Below are 17,774 nucleotides of genomic sequence, written 5' to 3' on the forward strand. Positions count from 1 at the left end.
GAATTTATGACTAGTCCAAGGTGACTTTCTGACTCCAGTACTTGCCCTTTGTCTAGTTTACCAGACTGGAATTAAAACATTCCACACAACAAATATTAATGAATAGATTTCTTCACATAGGCTACATTGAAAACATGCGTAAATATAAATGGTAGTGAACTTCGTTCTGAGTTTTTTTTGTGAGGATGCCTTCTTGGCAGAACTCTTTTGATAATATGATGAATTGGAGCCTTAAGGATATTGGAGTTTTGCCTTTTATAGAACAGTGTTGTAGACAGAGTGATCAGACCTGTTAAAACTAAGAAAAGCTAGATATCTTTTTTAGAATGATGTGTGTGTGTGTGTATACATGTATACATTCTAAGTACTTATTTCATTTGTAAACATATATATATGATGCTTAGACACATACAGAATCAATTAATTCAGTAATCTTATGTTTTCTTTGCCCTTTAAGGCTATCTTTCCATCTTCCCACTCATATAGTTCATTCAGTTTATTTGTATTTTGAACTGTTTTCTAAAAAAATTTAAAGATTTTTCTTGATTTTCTTTTTAGCCTGTTTTCATTTTTATAAATGTGTCTGCTCAGTATAATTTACTCATCTTTGTATCCCTAGGGCTTATCACAATATTTTATACATAGTATACATTTAACTAATACTTGATACCTCATATATTTCAGGAGCTAACTTTTGCTTTTATCTGTATTCACAAATCACAACCCTAGTTACAAATTTTAGAAATGCTTAGGAATTATTTGAAGTGTATAATCATAAGACATTTAAGATATATCCAGTAGATTCAGAATCTTTAGTGAACAAAATCAAAATTCTTTCCTTTGATGATTATTACTTAGTTTTGCTCTCATTCAGTGGAATAAAGCTGGTAGATGATTATTACTTAGTTTTGGTCTCATTCAGTGGGATAAAGCTGGTAGTCCATTTCCAAAGGCTTCCATTTTGGTGCCCATGAATAGGCTTTCCTCATCCTTGGAATGCTCTACGCATTTAGTTCTCTTTTGAAGTACCATATCCCCTCTTGAATTATTCCCTTTAATACTCAGCTAATATTTACGTATCTAGGAACATGAATCATCTTCTCTGTTGGATGAGAGATCCTAGAGGATAGGGTCTATTTCAGGGATGGGGAGCTTCTCTGGTCTTGAGGCCACATTCTGGACCTCCAGGTCCTTAAGTGTGGCCCTTTGACTGAATCTAAACTTCACAAGTTTGGATTCAGTCAGAGGGTCACATTTGAGGACCTAGAGGGCCGCATGTGGCCTTGAGGCTGCAGGTTCCCTACCCCTGGTCTATTTGTTTCATTTTTGCTCTTGACCTTCAGTGCCTTCTTGTAGTGCCTTGATTTTAGTAGACACTTGATAAATTTAATTATAAATTTTGAGAGATGAAAATGAAAAATATTCCTTACTTTTAAAAAATGTAATTAAATATTCATTTTTTGGTTTCCTCCCTAGCGTATCCCCAAGTTAAAAGAAAAACCAAACTTTTGTAATAGCTATGCATTGTCAAGAAAAAGAAATTGCTATATTTAAAAAATGTATCTAATTTTGCATCTTAAATTCATTACCTCTCTGTCAAGAAATATGTAGCACATATAAAAAGTCATCTGGCATCATAGTTGATTATTGCATTGATAAATGATCTTAAGTCTTTCAAAGATATTTGTTTTTATAGTGTTGTTATTCCATAGATATTTTTCCAGATTCCATTCACTTAATTCTACATCAGTACATATAAGTTTTTCCAGCTTCCCATGAAACCATCCCTTCTATCAAAAATTTTTTTTTAGTAATTTTAGATATTACTTCCTGTTTTTGAGCAGAAAAGAAGTAATAGATTATAGTGGGATTATTTTACTTGAAATATTCATTGTAGTCTATAAAGAAAGGTGAAGATGGTTAAGTGAAAATGAATTTTAGGTTTAATATTTTTGATTTTGTGAAGATTTTTTGAAATCAGCAATTATGCTGCAGGGGGCAGCTAAGGTGGCACAGTATGGATAGAGAGTGCTAGCTAGGTTCTTTTCCCTTTAAGGCTGTGTTTTCATCTTCCCACTCACATACTTCATTCTAGGGCATGCTAGGGCAAAATGCTAGATTCATCTTCCTGAGCTCAAATCTGGCCTCAGGCAGTTACTGTGTATCCTGGACAAGTCACTTAACCCTGTTTGCCTCAGTTTCTTCATCTGTAAAATGGGCTGGAAAAAGAAATGACAAACCACTCCAGAGTCTTTGCCAAGAAAACACCAAATGGGATCATGACAAATTGGACATAATTGAAAAATAACTAAACAAGAACAGTAGAAAAATCTCTGGTTTGGGAGTCAAGAGATGAGGATTTTAGATGATTCTGTTGTTAGATAACAGTAGTGTGTGACATTAAGCAGGTCACTTCGCCTCTTTGGGGTTCACTTTCTATATTTCCAAGAGAGGTGCAGGTAATTTTTAAAGTTGAACTAGGTAGTATCTAGGTACCCTTTCAGCTATTAATATTCAGTTAATTTTTTTTTGCTTTTATTAACATAGCATGTCAAATCTAGATAGCATAGCTTTCCCTTTTTTGGTATGATAATTCTTCAGCAGTTTAAATCTTGCCTGGGAGACAATGTGAACATATGTTGAAAATTTATTTAAAATTATTTTTAAGGCAAGGCATTAACAACTGGGAGGATCAGCAGAGGCTTTATGAAGAAGGTAGTGCGTAAATTTTAGCAGGAGATGAGGTGTATTGTGTGAAAAGTTACAAGGAAGTAAATGGAATATAGATTGCAACTTGCATGGAACATAAGACTGGAAAAAGTCCAGGTTAGAAGCACTTTAAATGACAAACAGTAGAGTTTATATTAGATCCTGGAGATAATAAAGGGAGTCGTTGAAGCACAGTGAGTATGTGTTTGGCAAACCCAAACTTATGCTTTAGGAAAATCACCTTGGCTGCTAACTGAAGATGGATTGGAGTGGGGAGATACGTAAGGAAGGGAGGTCAGCTAGAAAGGTATTTCAGTAGTCCAGGTTAGAGGAGGTAGGTCCTGAATTAGGGTTATGTCTGTGTGAGTGGAGAGAAGTGAACCTTATAGAGTAGGTCTAGGTAAAGTAGATTTGCAATGTGTTGGTAATGTGGACTGAATGAAAGTGAAGACTGAAGAATGACCTTGAGCTTCAATGATAAGAGGATTGTGGTACCCTACACAGTTAAGGCATGTACATCTTTGGATTGTGAAATAAATGCCTGTTGATCTTCAGTTTAAATAGGTTCTTTTGTACTATTTACCATTCTATAATGTTCTGGATTTGCTATAGAGTCAGATTCAATATTAGGCAACTCAGTTTTGGCCCTATATAAATGCAGTCTAAATGTTTATTTGCCCATGAAGTTATGTGTCAGTTTTGAGAGAGATGAATTTATATTTAAAATCTAAGTAAGAAGTATGTGTTATTGCTGAATAGTTCTTGAGTAGTAAACTAAGTTTTACTAGAGGTCTTCTAACTCTAGAGTAAATATAGAATTGCTCATAATAAATTACTATTTCAAGTACCATTTCAAGTACTATTTCAACAAATTACTATTACAGTTACCATTTATACTTATCATGTAGATCCTGATGTTTTATTGTTTAAAAATATTTAGTCCCACAAGTATATTCTCAAACTACATAATAAGATTATTCAGTGCCATGGTCATCTTTCAAAAAATAGACATTTGTATATTTAGATGATTTGTAACATTTTCATATCAAAATGTTGTAAAGTGTTGTTGAAACTGTATACAAACTCACAAGGATAATTGTGAATTCTGTCTTTTTTTGCAAAGCTTTTTAAAAAACAATGTATTGCCTCTGTAGGATCAGCATCAAGGTTATTATAATCATGGACTGTTCTCATTCCATCAGTATAGTTGAACTAAGAAAGATAGCTGGTTTCTTTACAGACCTTTCCTTGTATCAAAAGTTAGTAAAACAGAAATGTCTTTCTAAAGTAACCACTGGAAATTGCTTTAAAAAAGATATCTAACTCTTTTAAAATCTAGAATAAATTCATCAGTTCTAACCAAAATTTTAATTGAAATTTTGTTATATTTCTTCTTTCTCATAGACTATCATGAATTACACTAACAGCTTTAATACTTTAATATTTTATACATATTCTTTATATATATTGATATAGATTGATATGTCTCTGCTGCTATATCTTCATATAGGGATATGTGTGAACATACCCCCCTTCTTTTTTGGGGAGGGGGGAGAATAGCAAGGTAACCAATGAAAGCGTTGTGTTAAGAAGTTAGCAGCCTTTTGCTGAGGGAGCAGAGTGATTTTACTGGTTTTGCTCAGTTATTGTGCATGCTAAGCATTACCCAGATAAGTCTGAAGGGAAAAAAGTCTGAAAGATCCATCTGTTCATTTCTGCTACACTGCGCTGATATAAGATTACGCTAATCTGGTTGCTTGTCAGGACAGGTTAGTGAAAGCTGATGAATGGGTGAGGTTTAGGATGGACTAGTTCTTTGGAAAATTATAAGCTCCCCCTGTTGATGCCATGTTAAGTGTAGCAGAATAGGTTGATCACTGACCAAGTCGAATGTTTCAGTTGAAACATTTGCCTTAGAAAAGTTAAAAAGGTTGTTTCAAAATTAAAATTTGAAAATTATATTTTATCAAACATTAACATGCATTAAGAAAAGTAATTTATACTATTCACAAATACCTCTAAGAATTTGATTTTTGCTTTACATGCTCGGTAACATACTATCTTTTGCTGATTTTTTCCCTTTTTTCCCTCTTGAGTAGGCATTTTATTGTATGTTTTTCAGTCAAGGAGAAGGAACCATTAAGTATAATTAACTTTATTTTCTCTTGGATTTGCAAATTTCCTCATTTGTTTGTTTACCTTTTTTGAAAAAAAAATATGTACCTATTGACTGACAGTTTTTGACCTTGTAGGTTGAACATCCTGTCACTGAATGCATTACTGGCCTGGACCTAGTCCAAGAAATGATCCGTGTTGCTAAGGGTTACCCTCTTAGACACAAACAAGCTGATATTCCCATCAACGGCTGGGCAATTGAATGTCGAGTTTATGCTGAGGTAAAATGAGTTGTGTTGGACAGAAGGGTAGTAGTTCTGTACCAGTTATAAATAAACACCAAAGTGAAGTGAAATTTTAGAACCTGAGTCAAGTATTTGATTGTATATGCTAGAACTGGCCGAGAATATTTATTGAAATGTTTTTTATATGTTACTTCAAAGTATTCTTAGATTTAATGGAAATAAGTTGCCTACTTTCAGAGATAATAAAGTAATTATTACATGTTATTTAACTGAAATTAAATGAAATATTTTAGTTTTACAACATTGTGGATATCCTTATAGATGTGATTTTATATACTTTCCCAGGTATGTTGAATGTGTCTTAAATATTCACTTAAAAATTTCCCCTAAAATTTAGTGCTATGCTTATCAATTATGTTCTTTTTAATAAGTAGTAATTAAAAATGTTAAGCTAAAAATTGTTCTTAATCAATTTACTTTTATTCCTTGGCAACTATTTACTTCATAAGATTTTCTTTTAGAACAAAGTATCAAAACATATATGAATTAGTAAGTTAATTTTCAACAAAAAATTCTTGCTTTGCTAACTGCATTCTTTTCTTAAATACTTTGGAAGGTGGTTCTACCTACCTAAAATGAAGAATAGGAATTTGATATTTAAAAATACTTATCCAGCCATAATTAAGCATTGGAATATAACAACATTTTTCTATTTTCTACTTGTGGAAATCAAAGCTTTTCCTTTGAAATATAAAGCAATGATATTGTGTGTTTTTAGAATAACTAATGGTACGCTCAGTACTTTTTGGCATCTTTATTCCTTCATCTGTTTATTATTTCTTTTAATATCTGACATACTTTGGCTGCTGTCATTGTTTCTTTTTCTTTTGTTGTGACACTTAACATATTTGAGATTTATTTTGCTAATTATAAAATAATTATAAGTGAGTATATATCATAGCATACGGTCTCACTTTTCTGGTCCTTGTGTGAATTGTTGAGATGTTTCCTTGTATGAATTAATTTGTTGATTTTTATAAAAACGAATGTATCTTATACACTATTGTGATTACTCTGAAGTTGCATCTTTTTTGGTGTATATTTAGGTTGTTTTAATTTTTTAAGATGTGTGCCTGGTTTTAGGTTTTAGTTTTTAGGTTTAAGTTTTAAGTTACTGAGAATTTTACCCATTTCAGCAAAATAAGATGAGACTGATATTGGTCCCTATATATCATTATTCTCTTTAGTTTTTAATAAACCTTTATTTCATATATAATATATGTCATATACATTTATATATGTCATATGTAATAGTAAGACAACAGTGCTCTAGAGTGAATTGTTTGGAAAACAATATAGTTTAAAAATGTTAGTTACTGGAAGAGGCTCTAATTTATAAAGATTAAACCTTACTTCCTCTACTTCATCTAAGATACTGCTTTCTTCTGTTTGGATTTTTAGGATCCCTACAAGTCTTTTGGTTTACCTTCCATTGGCAGACTGTCTCAGTATGAAGAGCCATTCTATCTTCCCGGTGTAAGTCATTCAAGCTTTAATATTCAATGAGCACTTAAAACCATATTGAAGAGATTTAAAGACCGAGGGTTTGGATTATGGAAACAAGTTAAACTCATGTGATAGCAAAATCCTTTTAGTAGCAAGGTGAAGAGACATTTTGAATAAAGGTATTTAACTTTTAAAAATTATCATCTAGAGGCAACAGAAATATGAGGAGCTAGTTATAGTCATCTTTGTCTTATATTTATTCATTTCCCATAACTCTTCAAACCACATACACTTGTAATAATTATGAAATGACGTTCAACTTCCAAACCAACTGTGTAACTGTGTAAGGGAAATAGAGTGTGCTTTTTTTTTTTAAGCTTTATGGCTTTGAGAGAATAAATGGTCACTTGCTGTAGTTAAAGAAAGACAGTTGTTTAGTTGTGTGTGTGTATGGTATACACACAAATACACACATACACACTATCATCTCTTTTAAATAACTGTTTCTTAAATAGTTTTTGCTGCACAAAAAGAACAAGAATTTATAATCAAGGTAGCCAAAGTAATAAGTGCATATATATGACACTGTGTCAACTTGTGGAATGACAAGGCTGTACCATCTGTGAATATGATTACTCAGTCTGCAAGATTACAGGAAGAATGCTAAATTTGAAGATGTTATTGGATATGTGATATATTTCACTTTTTAAATTGTTTTTGTCCATGTGCTTTCAAAAGGGACTTGACCTTTTTGAGGCTTGGGAGCTTCATGCTGTGTTCAAAGCCCAAAGGCAGAAAAAAATGGTAAAGATTTAACTGGCATTATATGACATTAAGTAGTAGTTAAGAAAATAAGTGTCACAGGGACATATCTAAACATTTTTTTAATCAAACAAAAAAGTATTAAATAAGAATTTACAATGATTACTCTAGTAGTTAGAAGTTTTCACCATGTTGTAAGAGCTAACAGGATGTCAAACATTTTGCCCTTGCAAGTTTTTGCAATTTGCAATTTTCAAACGTGAGACCTGTTGAAAGTACAAGTGATAATGGACAAACTATACCCCCTACAGTCTTTGTCCCACCAAATCTTTCTTCAATTAATGCTGCAGCAGGAGTTTTATGTAATAACATTTGCGCTTGTGAGCCATCCATAGAAAGAAAAAACAATTAAAATGCCTTAAATGTTCTGCTTACTGCTGTTATTTGCTTGTGTGAATGTTGCATGTCAGCTAAATGGACCAAGGAATAGATAAAGTGATTGGGTGCAGGAGAGTGCACACTAAGCTTTGTCTATCATTATTGCTGGGAGCAATCAAATTGATGCCAGCAGGACAGTAGATGCGTTGACAGCTGTAATTATGTATCTCCATGGTGATCACTTTTGGCCTGTCATGGAAGCCCACAAGTCCCCTCCCTTGCAAGCATTTAATCAGATTGGGCTGTCACTTGTCAGGTAGACATGGCGGGCTGGGAGTTGTGCTTAGGGGGAGAGGTGAATTGAAAATGAAGGGTGGGAGATGCCTGATAGCTTCACGTAGTCTATCTCTGGTGCTGAAGAAAGAAATTTTTAATTATGCGAGAGGCTTCTGAGCAATGGTTTGTGGATCTCATATGGAGTTGCTGGGGTGTTTTCTTCTTTTTCTTCTCCTTTTTTTGGTTTTCTAATATATCAGCTCTTTTTTTGACATGATCATTTTGGTCCTCTTTGGGGACATTAGAATATATGCTTTCCGGAATTGATCGGACTTTCATAAATTTTGGTTCTTGTTCTTTTTCAAACTTGTTCTTTTTCAATATTTATTTCTATGTCAAAGTTGCAGATTTGATTTTAGGCTTCTGGTTCCAGAATTGTTTTGAAAAGTAATGTTTTCAATGTGAACTTTTGTTTTGCTCTGAAATTGCCCTAAACATATTGAAGTTTTCATTTAGAAATATTTGATGCCCAATTTATTGTAGTTTTGGTTATTTCAGTGTCATGTTGATTTGTTTTAACTTTACAAAAAAAGCAGTACAGTATAGTGGAGAGATCATGGGACTTGGTGGGAGAAGACTTAAGTTTCTGTCCCTTTTTATTCCTTACTGGCTGTTTGGTCTTGGGCAAGCCACTTCATGCTCTGAGACTGTTTTCTTTTCTGTAAAATGGGTTACTTTTACCACCAACCTCTGAGAACTGTTAAAAAGGAAACAAAATGCTGTCTCTTCCCCCTTCTTTCCCAACCCCACATATACTTAAGCATGAGTAGTAATTATTTTTATTACTATTCAACCTGTTTGATTTCCTACACATATCACTTAAATAACATGACACGTACCTTTATTAATTCAGAATTTAGAGATTCTTTGGATAGATCATCATGGAACTTCTTATTGCCTTTTGGTAATCTCATCTAAAATAATGCTATCAGAGTTTCCTTACTCTTTATAATCATTTGTTATTCATAATCTTTATGATCCCTTTTATTTTATTGATCTATAGAAAATGAAATGAAGTGAGAATGAATTTATCTTGAACATTGATAATATAATATGAAGGTACAGTCCCAGAAAAAGTTTTTGATTTAGTTTGACACCTCTAAATTTATCCTCATCTTTTGAGAAGAACACTGTTGTTCTAAAGATCACACAATAATAAGGTTACCTCTTTGCCCATTTTGTCATATAAACAAGAAAATTAAAGACAGTAATAGCTTTGGGATTATATTACCAAGTTGAGAAGTTGCATGTTTGGAGAAATTTAAATATTAGAATAATTTAGTATTTGTTGTTTTCAAAATTGTTTTCCTTATTTGCTTAATATTTATTATATCAATATGCATTTGGTAGAACTCCAATTTTATCTTTTTCAAGCATAATTAAATTGTACTTTAAAATTAGGTTGCAGTATAATTAAAATTCATTTCAGTTTGTATTTTTACATAAACGTAGGCATTGGCATATATTTTTTTTCTCCAGATTGGCAAGCACAGGCATTAGAATACAATGTATATGTTTTTATATTATCTTTTAAGCATTTATAGTAGTGCATAGTTAAAAAAGGAATTAAACTTGTTCGTTTATAATTTAGTGTCATTTGTATAATAAAGCCATCATCCTATCCTCATGTGGATAACCTAGACAAGAGGTTTTACATGTGGTCCCTTGATAATTGCCTAAATTAAAATATTAAAGGCCTAACAGCCGCTGTGTTGACCTTTTTCTGCCTCGCTGCAGACAGATGAGCTGCTGTTTATTAGAAAGGTTTCTTCCCACAGGTGAAGATCTATATGAGCTTCTAGACTTCTCTACCCAACCCCTTTACAAGTTGTGTATCAAAGTCCTACTGTTCTAGTAACTTCTGTCGAATTCCTCTGTCTTCAAGATCCCTGGAATGTGATGTGTCTCTCAGTCTTGAATATTTTGATTAGCTTTAAAATACTTCACATTCCAAAACTCAACAGCAGCAATTTAATAAATATTTATTCCCCAGCAACTGCTCATTTTATAAGTTTTATGTGGCTAACCTTAGTGCCACATTGATGAAATCAAACTGGGAGATGAAAACAAGAATCAGAGATATACTAACTAACTTGTTGGCTGGTTAACAGCAATCAGGTTCTTCAAAAGAATTTTTTGAACTTGTGCTGGTTTTTTTTTCTCTCATGAAAATTGCAGAATCAGAGCCTTAATTGGGGCTATGTCCTTACAAAGCAAAGCCATGGATAAAGCTGTGTAAACATTAAAGCCTCAGGGGAACAACAGCAAGAGAAAAAAAAAGTATTTTACAGTTGAGAGGGTGAAGCAGAAAAAGAAAGTGTTACAGACATGAAAGCCATAGGACTTGTATTCCCATAATAACTGATAAGCTGATGAACAGTACTTTAAAGTTCCTGCTGAATATGCCTTAGTCTTGTCTCCATTGGAGCTCTCAGAAGGGTACAGTGGGGAATGTGCTTTAGAAGGGGTGGCTCATGACAGGCTTCAGGTGGAAGACACCAACAAATAATTATAAATGCATCCTAAAATTCTGCTTACTTTATAAAAGTATCTTGTTATATGCATGTATTGTGCTGCTCCTTATGGTCCTTTCTTTGAGTGAAAACAGCAATTTGTTCTACTGTATTTTCAGAGATCAAAAGTGATTTGGCTAATAAGTAGCTTTAGATTGCTTTTGTCTTTTCCTTAAAGGAGAAATGTTAATTCAGAGTAAATAATATATGGGTCTTCTCATTTAAAATAGGGAGAAAATTTAAAGTATTTTGTATAAAAAGATTGTTTACCTTTTAACTTGCCTACAATTTGGCCTGTTTCAAAAGATCTACAGAATGTGGAATTATTTTCATTGCTCTTTTTCTTTCTCTTTCTCCTAGGTTCGAGTTGACAGTGGGATTCAACCAGGAAGTGATATTAGTATTTATTATGATCCAATGATATCAAAAGTTAGTTGTTTTTCCTTTGACATTTTTACTCAAAAGACAATGCATGCATTGTAAATTTTAAAAAAATTGGCTTTCATGTGAATCATGCACTGTATAATTATTTGAAACATGAAGTACAAATAGTGATAGTGATAGGAGAGCAGTTTTTTTTTCCTTTTAAAGAAGTTTTAAAGTGCATTATTAGTTTGGATTTTTTTCCTTTAGTGTTAGTAATAAAAATTTTGGATAATAATAAACAGTAGATTTTTTTGCGTAAGTGCTGCTAAATAATATATATATATATATATGCCAATATGTAGATGATAATATAATAATAAAAATAATAAAATAAGTGTTAATAACTGACTGAAAGGAAAGGCTGATAAATAATGAACGACTAGGAATCAAGGAAGGACCTAACTACTCTTTTTCCTGTAGGTTGCAGTATATGTTAGATGCAAATGGCCTTTTGCCGTTTTGTAGTTTGTAGCTAATTTAAAACATAGCTGATTACTTAAGGAATTGACTAATCCAAAGTTTGTACTTTACTTCTATAAGAGAGTAGAGATGTTTCCTTCCTGCTTTCCAGGGTTGTTGCCATTCACAGTAGCTCAAGGGTCTATCTATCTAGGAAGTATTTAGAACTTTTTTTTTTTTCTTAAGGTAGTACTCTTTGCATCTTAGCAAGGGAAATGATCACTATTCTTAGAACTTTTTCATTTGTTATGATGAGATGGAATTCATCCCAGAGGCTTCCTCAAGAATGAAATATCTTGCCAGAATTTGGCATAGTGTTTGAAGAGTTGAACATTACTCTTTCAAGGAAACGATTATGTTTAGTAAACATTCCGAAAGGAACCCACTTGTTCCCTGTACATTTCGTATATTAGTTATCTCTCTGTCAAGCCTCTCTGCATGGACAGAAAGGTCCGTTACATCATTAATTTAAATGAATAACTTAAGTAAAGCTGTTTTCTGAGTTCATTTACTGGGGGGTGGAGCCAAGATGGAGGCTTTAAAACAGAGTTCCTTTACTAAGACTGATAGGCCTAGCTCGATAGTCCAAGAATACATGTATTTGCTGAAAACAAACAGACAAAAGAAGATATTTTTGTTTTAGGCCTGACTCAGGCTAGTTTGTTGGTTCATACTCAGGATCAGAGCATATTAACTCTTGATTATCTAACATTTAGTTTTTTAAAAGTTTATTTAGCAGTATGAAAAGACTATTTGGTGAAGATGTAGCACTGATTCAGTTGGGTACGGCCCTCTGCATCCATATTTGCAAAGTGAGTTGCCTACTCAGCAGGGTGTGTAAAACTGGAGAACTACTTTTGCTTGGGTATTTATACTAAAATGACCAGGAAGCTATACCAGTGGTTTGAACTTTAGTCCTCTGGACCAACTAATTCTTAGGGACAGCTTCGGTTTCTTTAAGGGAAAACTAACCTTGCTTATATGGGTTAGATCATCCTCCTATCATATCAGACAAATGTCAGTGTTCTGAATGAGACCTCTGTTAGTATAACGGTATGTGGAAAAAGGCAACAAACCTGATGAAAACAGCATGGATGTTAATATTGATTAGATTTCAGCTTGCATATTTACTTGTTTTATAACTAATGATACCATCTTATACACACATATACACCCCTAAACACAGTTTTTGAAAACTTTTACATTCTCTCTCTCTCTCTCTCTCTCTCTCTCAGTACACAAATATAAATAATTATATATGCATTTATATGAAGATTTTTATTAGAATAAGTTGTCATATTTTTCTTAAATAGCTGGTCCAAATTAAATATTTATTTTTCTATTTAGTTAATTTCTTATGGTTCTAATAGAACTGAAGCACTGGAGAGAATGGAAGCAGCTCTGGATAATTACGTCATTCGAGGTAACTACAAAACTGTGGGTTTCTCTTATGACATTATATGATATGTTGGCATCCACTTCAGGAAATGGTTTAAACATGTAACAATTAACAAATTAAATAAGTCATCTTTATTAGTTGCAAATTAAAATAAAAAAATTTATATGAATAAAACTGAGATTTATTAAATATAGATATAATTCATTTTTTCTTTAGCACTATTAGATTTTGCATATGAACCCTGAATTTAAATTATTTAAGCTTACACTTTACATTTTATGCTATAGTTTGCCAAAAAGATTATAAATTTGAATGTATTTTCTGATAGATTCAGTAAACTATGAAGTGTTAGGCCTTTTAGAAGAATTGCAAGCTGTTTTAGTTGTTTAATTTGTTTTCTCACCCATTACAAGGTATTTTTGTGGTTTTGTTTTGAACAATTTAAAAACATTTAATTGGTAGTGAACATAAACATTTACAAAAATATTTTGAAACTTAATCATCATAAAGCTTCACAAATTCAGACTAGTTTGGGGAAGTATAGTCTGAATGAAATAAAAGTCTGTCTTTGCTTCAGTTCTTCCCCATCATCTAAGGAGAATCTCTCTCCCTCCTTTTTGGAAATTTTCCACCTCCCTTCTCAACTTGTTTGTTCTCCCATGCATGCACTGTTTCTTTCCCCCCTTTCTCCCCAATCCCAGTTCTGATCATCACACTTAAGCATGAAAGTTATACTGGTGATAGTCAGTGTCACACAAAGAAAGGAAAGCCAGGAGTTTGAGTTCATATTCAATATAAGTGCCAATTCCGTATGAAGGTCTTCAGATTTTATAGACATTCTCTTTAGATTCACCATCTATCTTGTACTCGTACTCTCTTACCTTTCTCAGGAAGTTTAAAACCTACCTCACACTTTTCTTCCTTACCACAACTTCTGTCCTTTTATTAGTGGATTTCAATATATATGTTCTTGTCCCCTCAGATACCAGTTCCTCAACCTATTCAACTTCCAGGACTTAGGCCTTTTCTACCTCAGATAAACAAAGAGATGGTTATACCGCAGATCTTGTCATCACCCACAGTGGTTCAACTTCCATGATTAAGAAATCTGAATTTTCTTATAATCTTCTTGGCTCTTTATACTTCACTCTTCATCAATTGATGTAATCTTTCCATGCTTCTCTGTATTAATCGTGTTTATCATTCATTACAGCACAATAAAATTCCATTCATACCACAATTTGTTTAGCCATTTCTCAGTGGCAGGACATTTACTGGATTTCTGTGTTTTTGCTACCAAAATTTTTTGCTCTCCCTCTCTCTCTCTCTCTCTCTCTCTCTCTCTCTCTCTCTCTCTCTCTTTGTGTGTGTGAGTGTGTGTGTGTGTGTGTGTGTACATATACATATATATGTGTGTGTGTATAGGTGTGTGTATATATATGTATGTATATAGGTATATATATACTTTCTTCTTATCAGTGGCTTCCTTGGGGAATAACCTTCTGGTGGAATCTTTAGGTCAAAGGGTATGGATATTTTAGTCACTTTTTTTTGAATAATTACAAATTGCTTTCTAAAATAGTTGTACTGATCCTCTGCTTTCAGTGCTCTAGTGTGCCTGTCTTCCTGCAACCTCTCTAACATTGATTTCCCATCTTGTGTCATCTTTGCCAATTTTTGGTTGTGAAATGAAACTCCACAGTTGTTTTGTTGTGCATTTCTCTCATTATTATTGATTTGGAATATTCTTTCATAGGGTTGTTGATAGTTTTATGATTCTTTTGAAAACTGTTTATATCCTTTGTTCACTTATATATTGGAGAATAGCTTTTGGTCATATTTATGTGTTGTGTTTGTGTGTTTGTGCATAAATATATTTCTCTCCATACACATATGTATGTATAAATAGTCAATCTTGAAATTTCATGGTGGTAACATTACTAGAAAATGGCACGAAAATATAAAATGTGAATGTTGATACCTTAAACCAATGGGAAGGTAGAGTATTATGTTTCCACGACCAACAAAACTGAACTCTTTCACCAGGGATTGCTGAAAATACATTTTTCTGCATACAGTTCTCTATAACAAAACATTAATTCTGATAATGTGCACTTTTCCTAACACAGTAACCATGAACTAATTCATAAAATGCAGTTCACATAGTAACATTGCTAACATGTAAGACATTTTTCTTGCCAGTAATTCCCTAGAATTATGTGACCTTTTGTGCTAACATCTCAATAAAAAAATTTATTCCATACAATACTGTACTTCTGTAAATGTTTCTACCTTGGCTGTTCTCTGAAAACTAAGGGAGAGGTTGCTGGAACTTTAGTCACTGCTGCCAGAAGAAGCTGAGATGGAGGAGGTCTCGACATTCCCTCCAACACTCTGAACGCACAGGGAGCCCCTTTGTTCAGTAGGGTGAACAAGACTAGTGGAGTGCCTAGGGATGCCAGTTGCTCCACAAACTTGTGTGATTGCCTGCCTCTCATTTTTTTTCTCTAATGCACATAGCTGCAAAACTTCATGGTTGCCAATGCAAAAGTGAGATTGAGATTACTAATATAATTATACTTGAAGTCGCCAAAGTTGAATCCACAAATGTTGAGGATTGACTGTATATGAATGGACACATACATATCTTGGATAGCAAACCCACCTAAGAAAATTGATACTCAGATTTTTTTCTCATTTGAACACATCTCATATCCTAGGTGTATTAATTCAGTTTGTGTAGAAGCCTTTAAATTTCATATAATCAAAATTATGTATTTTTTGTAATTTTCTCTCTCATTTGCTTGATTAATAATACATCTCCTATTAATAACTTTGAAATTAATGTGATCTGTTTCTCTTCTGATTTTTTTTATGGTTTTGCGAAGGAATTGTGGTTGAAGAGATTTTGAGAAGCAACATAAGTGCTCAAAGAATCAGAAGTCAATCAATTTATTATTCCTAGATATGTAAATATGTATGACTTCCTTGCCCTTTCGACCTTTGGACACATAATAATGAAAATCGATTGGGCATCCATCAGACCTTGTATCCTAATTGAGCCCAGATCTCCTTATTCTCTTCCCTTATATCTTATTATTGCTAGTAGGTAGATCCACAGGGACTGATGAGGGGGACCTTAGGAGCAGTCAGTTAGTAGGTGGTCTAGACTGCAACCTCATTATCAACCATAGTGACGCTATGATTAGTAAAATTTGGATTAGGTTAAATTTATTAAGCTGGTAATTTGTTAACCTTGCATTTCTAACCCTCTACCTGACCAAGCCAACTGTTGGGTAATAAGAAGAGGCAGTTCAGTCAGTGATAGGGCCTAGTCTCACAGGAATGGTCTTTAATGTTCAGGTCAAGTAGCCATTTTGAGTTTATTATAGAATGTGATGTAAATGTTGTCAGGCTAATTTCTGCCAGAGTTATTTCCAGTTTTATCAGATGTTGCTACAACTTAGGACCCTGAATATGAGGGCTTTGGATCACCATTCCCCAAACTATCAGATCTTCTGGGCTAGTCCTTTGAGCCATCTTTTAGAGAAGAAATAATTGTGAAGAAGGGGCCAACCTTTCTCCTAGCTACCAGAAACAGTTGCTAACCAGCTGCTACCAGTGGACAGATAGGCACAAGAACTTTGAATAGGTAGACCCCCAAGACTGCCATTCTTACTTCATCAGGAAAGAGAGAAAGTTGTATCTCCTCTTTGCCTAAGTTTATACCTTTAATTTCTTTGTCTTGTTTTATTGCTATTGTGAGCATCTCTGGAAAGATATGAAGTATTAAACATCCTTGCTTGAGTCCTGTGTTTTGGAGGAAGCTTCTAATCGAGTATGTCCCCATTGCAAATGATGCTTGCTTTTGGTTTTAGATAGATACTTTTTATAGCATTAAAAAAAGTTTCCTCTCTGCCTATACTCTGGAGTGTGTGTGTGTGTGTGTGTGTGTGTGTGTGTGTGTGTTCAAAACATACATAAGTATTGAACTTTGTCAAAGGCTTTTTCTGCATCTTTGAGATATTCATGTGGTTTTGGTGGTTTTTGTGTGCTTGATTATGTTAATTTTTTTCCTAATGTCACATCATTCTTGTATTCTTGGCATAAAGCTAGCTTGGTTTTATAAATAATTGAATAAATGATAATTATTTAAATAAATTACTGTAATCTATTTGAGATGATTTTATTTAAAATTGTTGAATCAATAATATTTGTCTCTAATAATTTCCTTTATCTTGCCTTTTTTAGGGTTTTAGGACATTGTCCTAGCCGAATGCTTTCTCACTTTTTGAGAATAAATTGTATAGTGCTGGTATTAATTCTTCTTTTAAAAATTTGATGGAATTCTTATGAAAATCTGTCAAGACCAGGAATTTTTTTCCTTTGGAAATAACTAATATTGTGAAATAACTAATTTTGCTGTAAGCACATGTATAAATAAACATAACATGCATGTTTGCATATATATGTACACGTGTGTCTATATATACACACACACACGAATAGACAAGTGGTATATAGATGCATATATGTATTGCTATGTTCATGTATGCATGTGTCTATATAGGAATATATTTACATATATCTGTGCATGTATGTATATGTGTGTGCATGCATTTGTGTGTTTGTGTGTGTGTGTGTAGAATTGGAAGTGTGATTTCATTATTAGTATAAGGAACTCCTGGATGAGGAGACTACATTGATACAAGTTGGCATCTTCTTTGTAATTTATAGTTCAGAGCATTACCCAGATTAGTTGTGTCAAACTCAAATAGAAAAAGATCCAGGTAGCATTTTGGCTTATAAAAGTACAAATTAACATTTTCTATGTTTTATTGTATTTTAACTTACTTTGTTAAACATTTCCCAATTACATTTTCATCTCATTCTATGACCTAGATCACTTAGAAGTTAAGTGACTTT

The 17,774-nt window shown here is 33.1% G+C and overlaps 1 protein-coding gene across 1 annotated transcript in view; it reads left to right on the top strand.

Annotated features, from left to right (window-relative positions):
- PCCA (propionyl-CoA carboxylase subunit alpha) overlaps nt 1-17,774 on the top strand; it is a 515,891-nt gene that overhangs the window by 233,423 nt on the left and 264,694 nt on the right. The window contains exons 13-16 of the mRNA XM_036753355.1: nt 4,962-5,105; nt 6,531-6,605; nt 10,925-10,993; nt 12,797-12,872. Coding sequence (XP_036609250.1) covers nt 4,962-5,105; nt 6,531-6,605; nt 10,925-10,993; nt 12,797-12,872 — 364 coding nt within the window. The remainder of the gene's footprint in view (nt 1-4,961; nt 5,106-6,530; nt 6,606-10,924; nt 10,994-12,796; nt 12,873-17,774) is intronic.

The sequence above is a fragment of the Trichosurus vulpecula genome, chromosome 4 (assembly GCF_011100635.1).
Source record: "Trichosurus vulpecula isolate mTriVul1 chromosome 4, mTriVul1.pri, whole genome shotgun sequence".
Taxonomy (NCBI): domain Eukaryota; kingdom Metazoa; phylum Chordata; class Mammalia; order Diprotodontia; family Phalangeridae; genus Trichosurus; species Trichosurus vulpecula.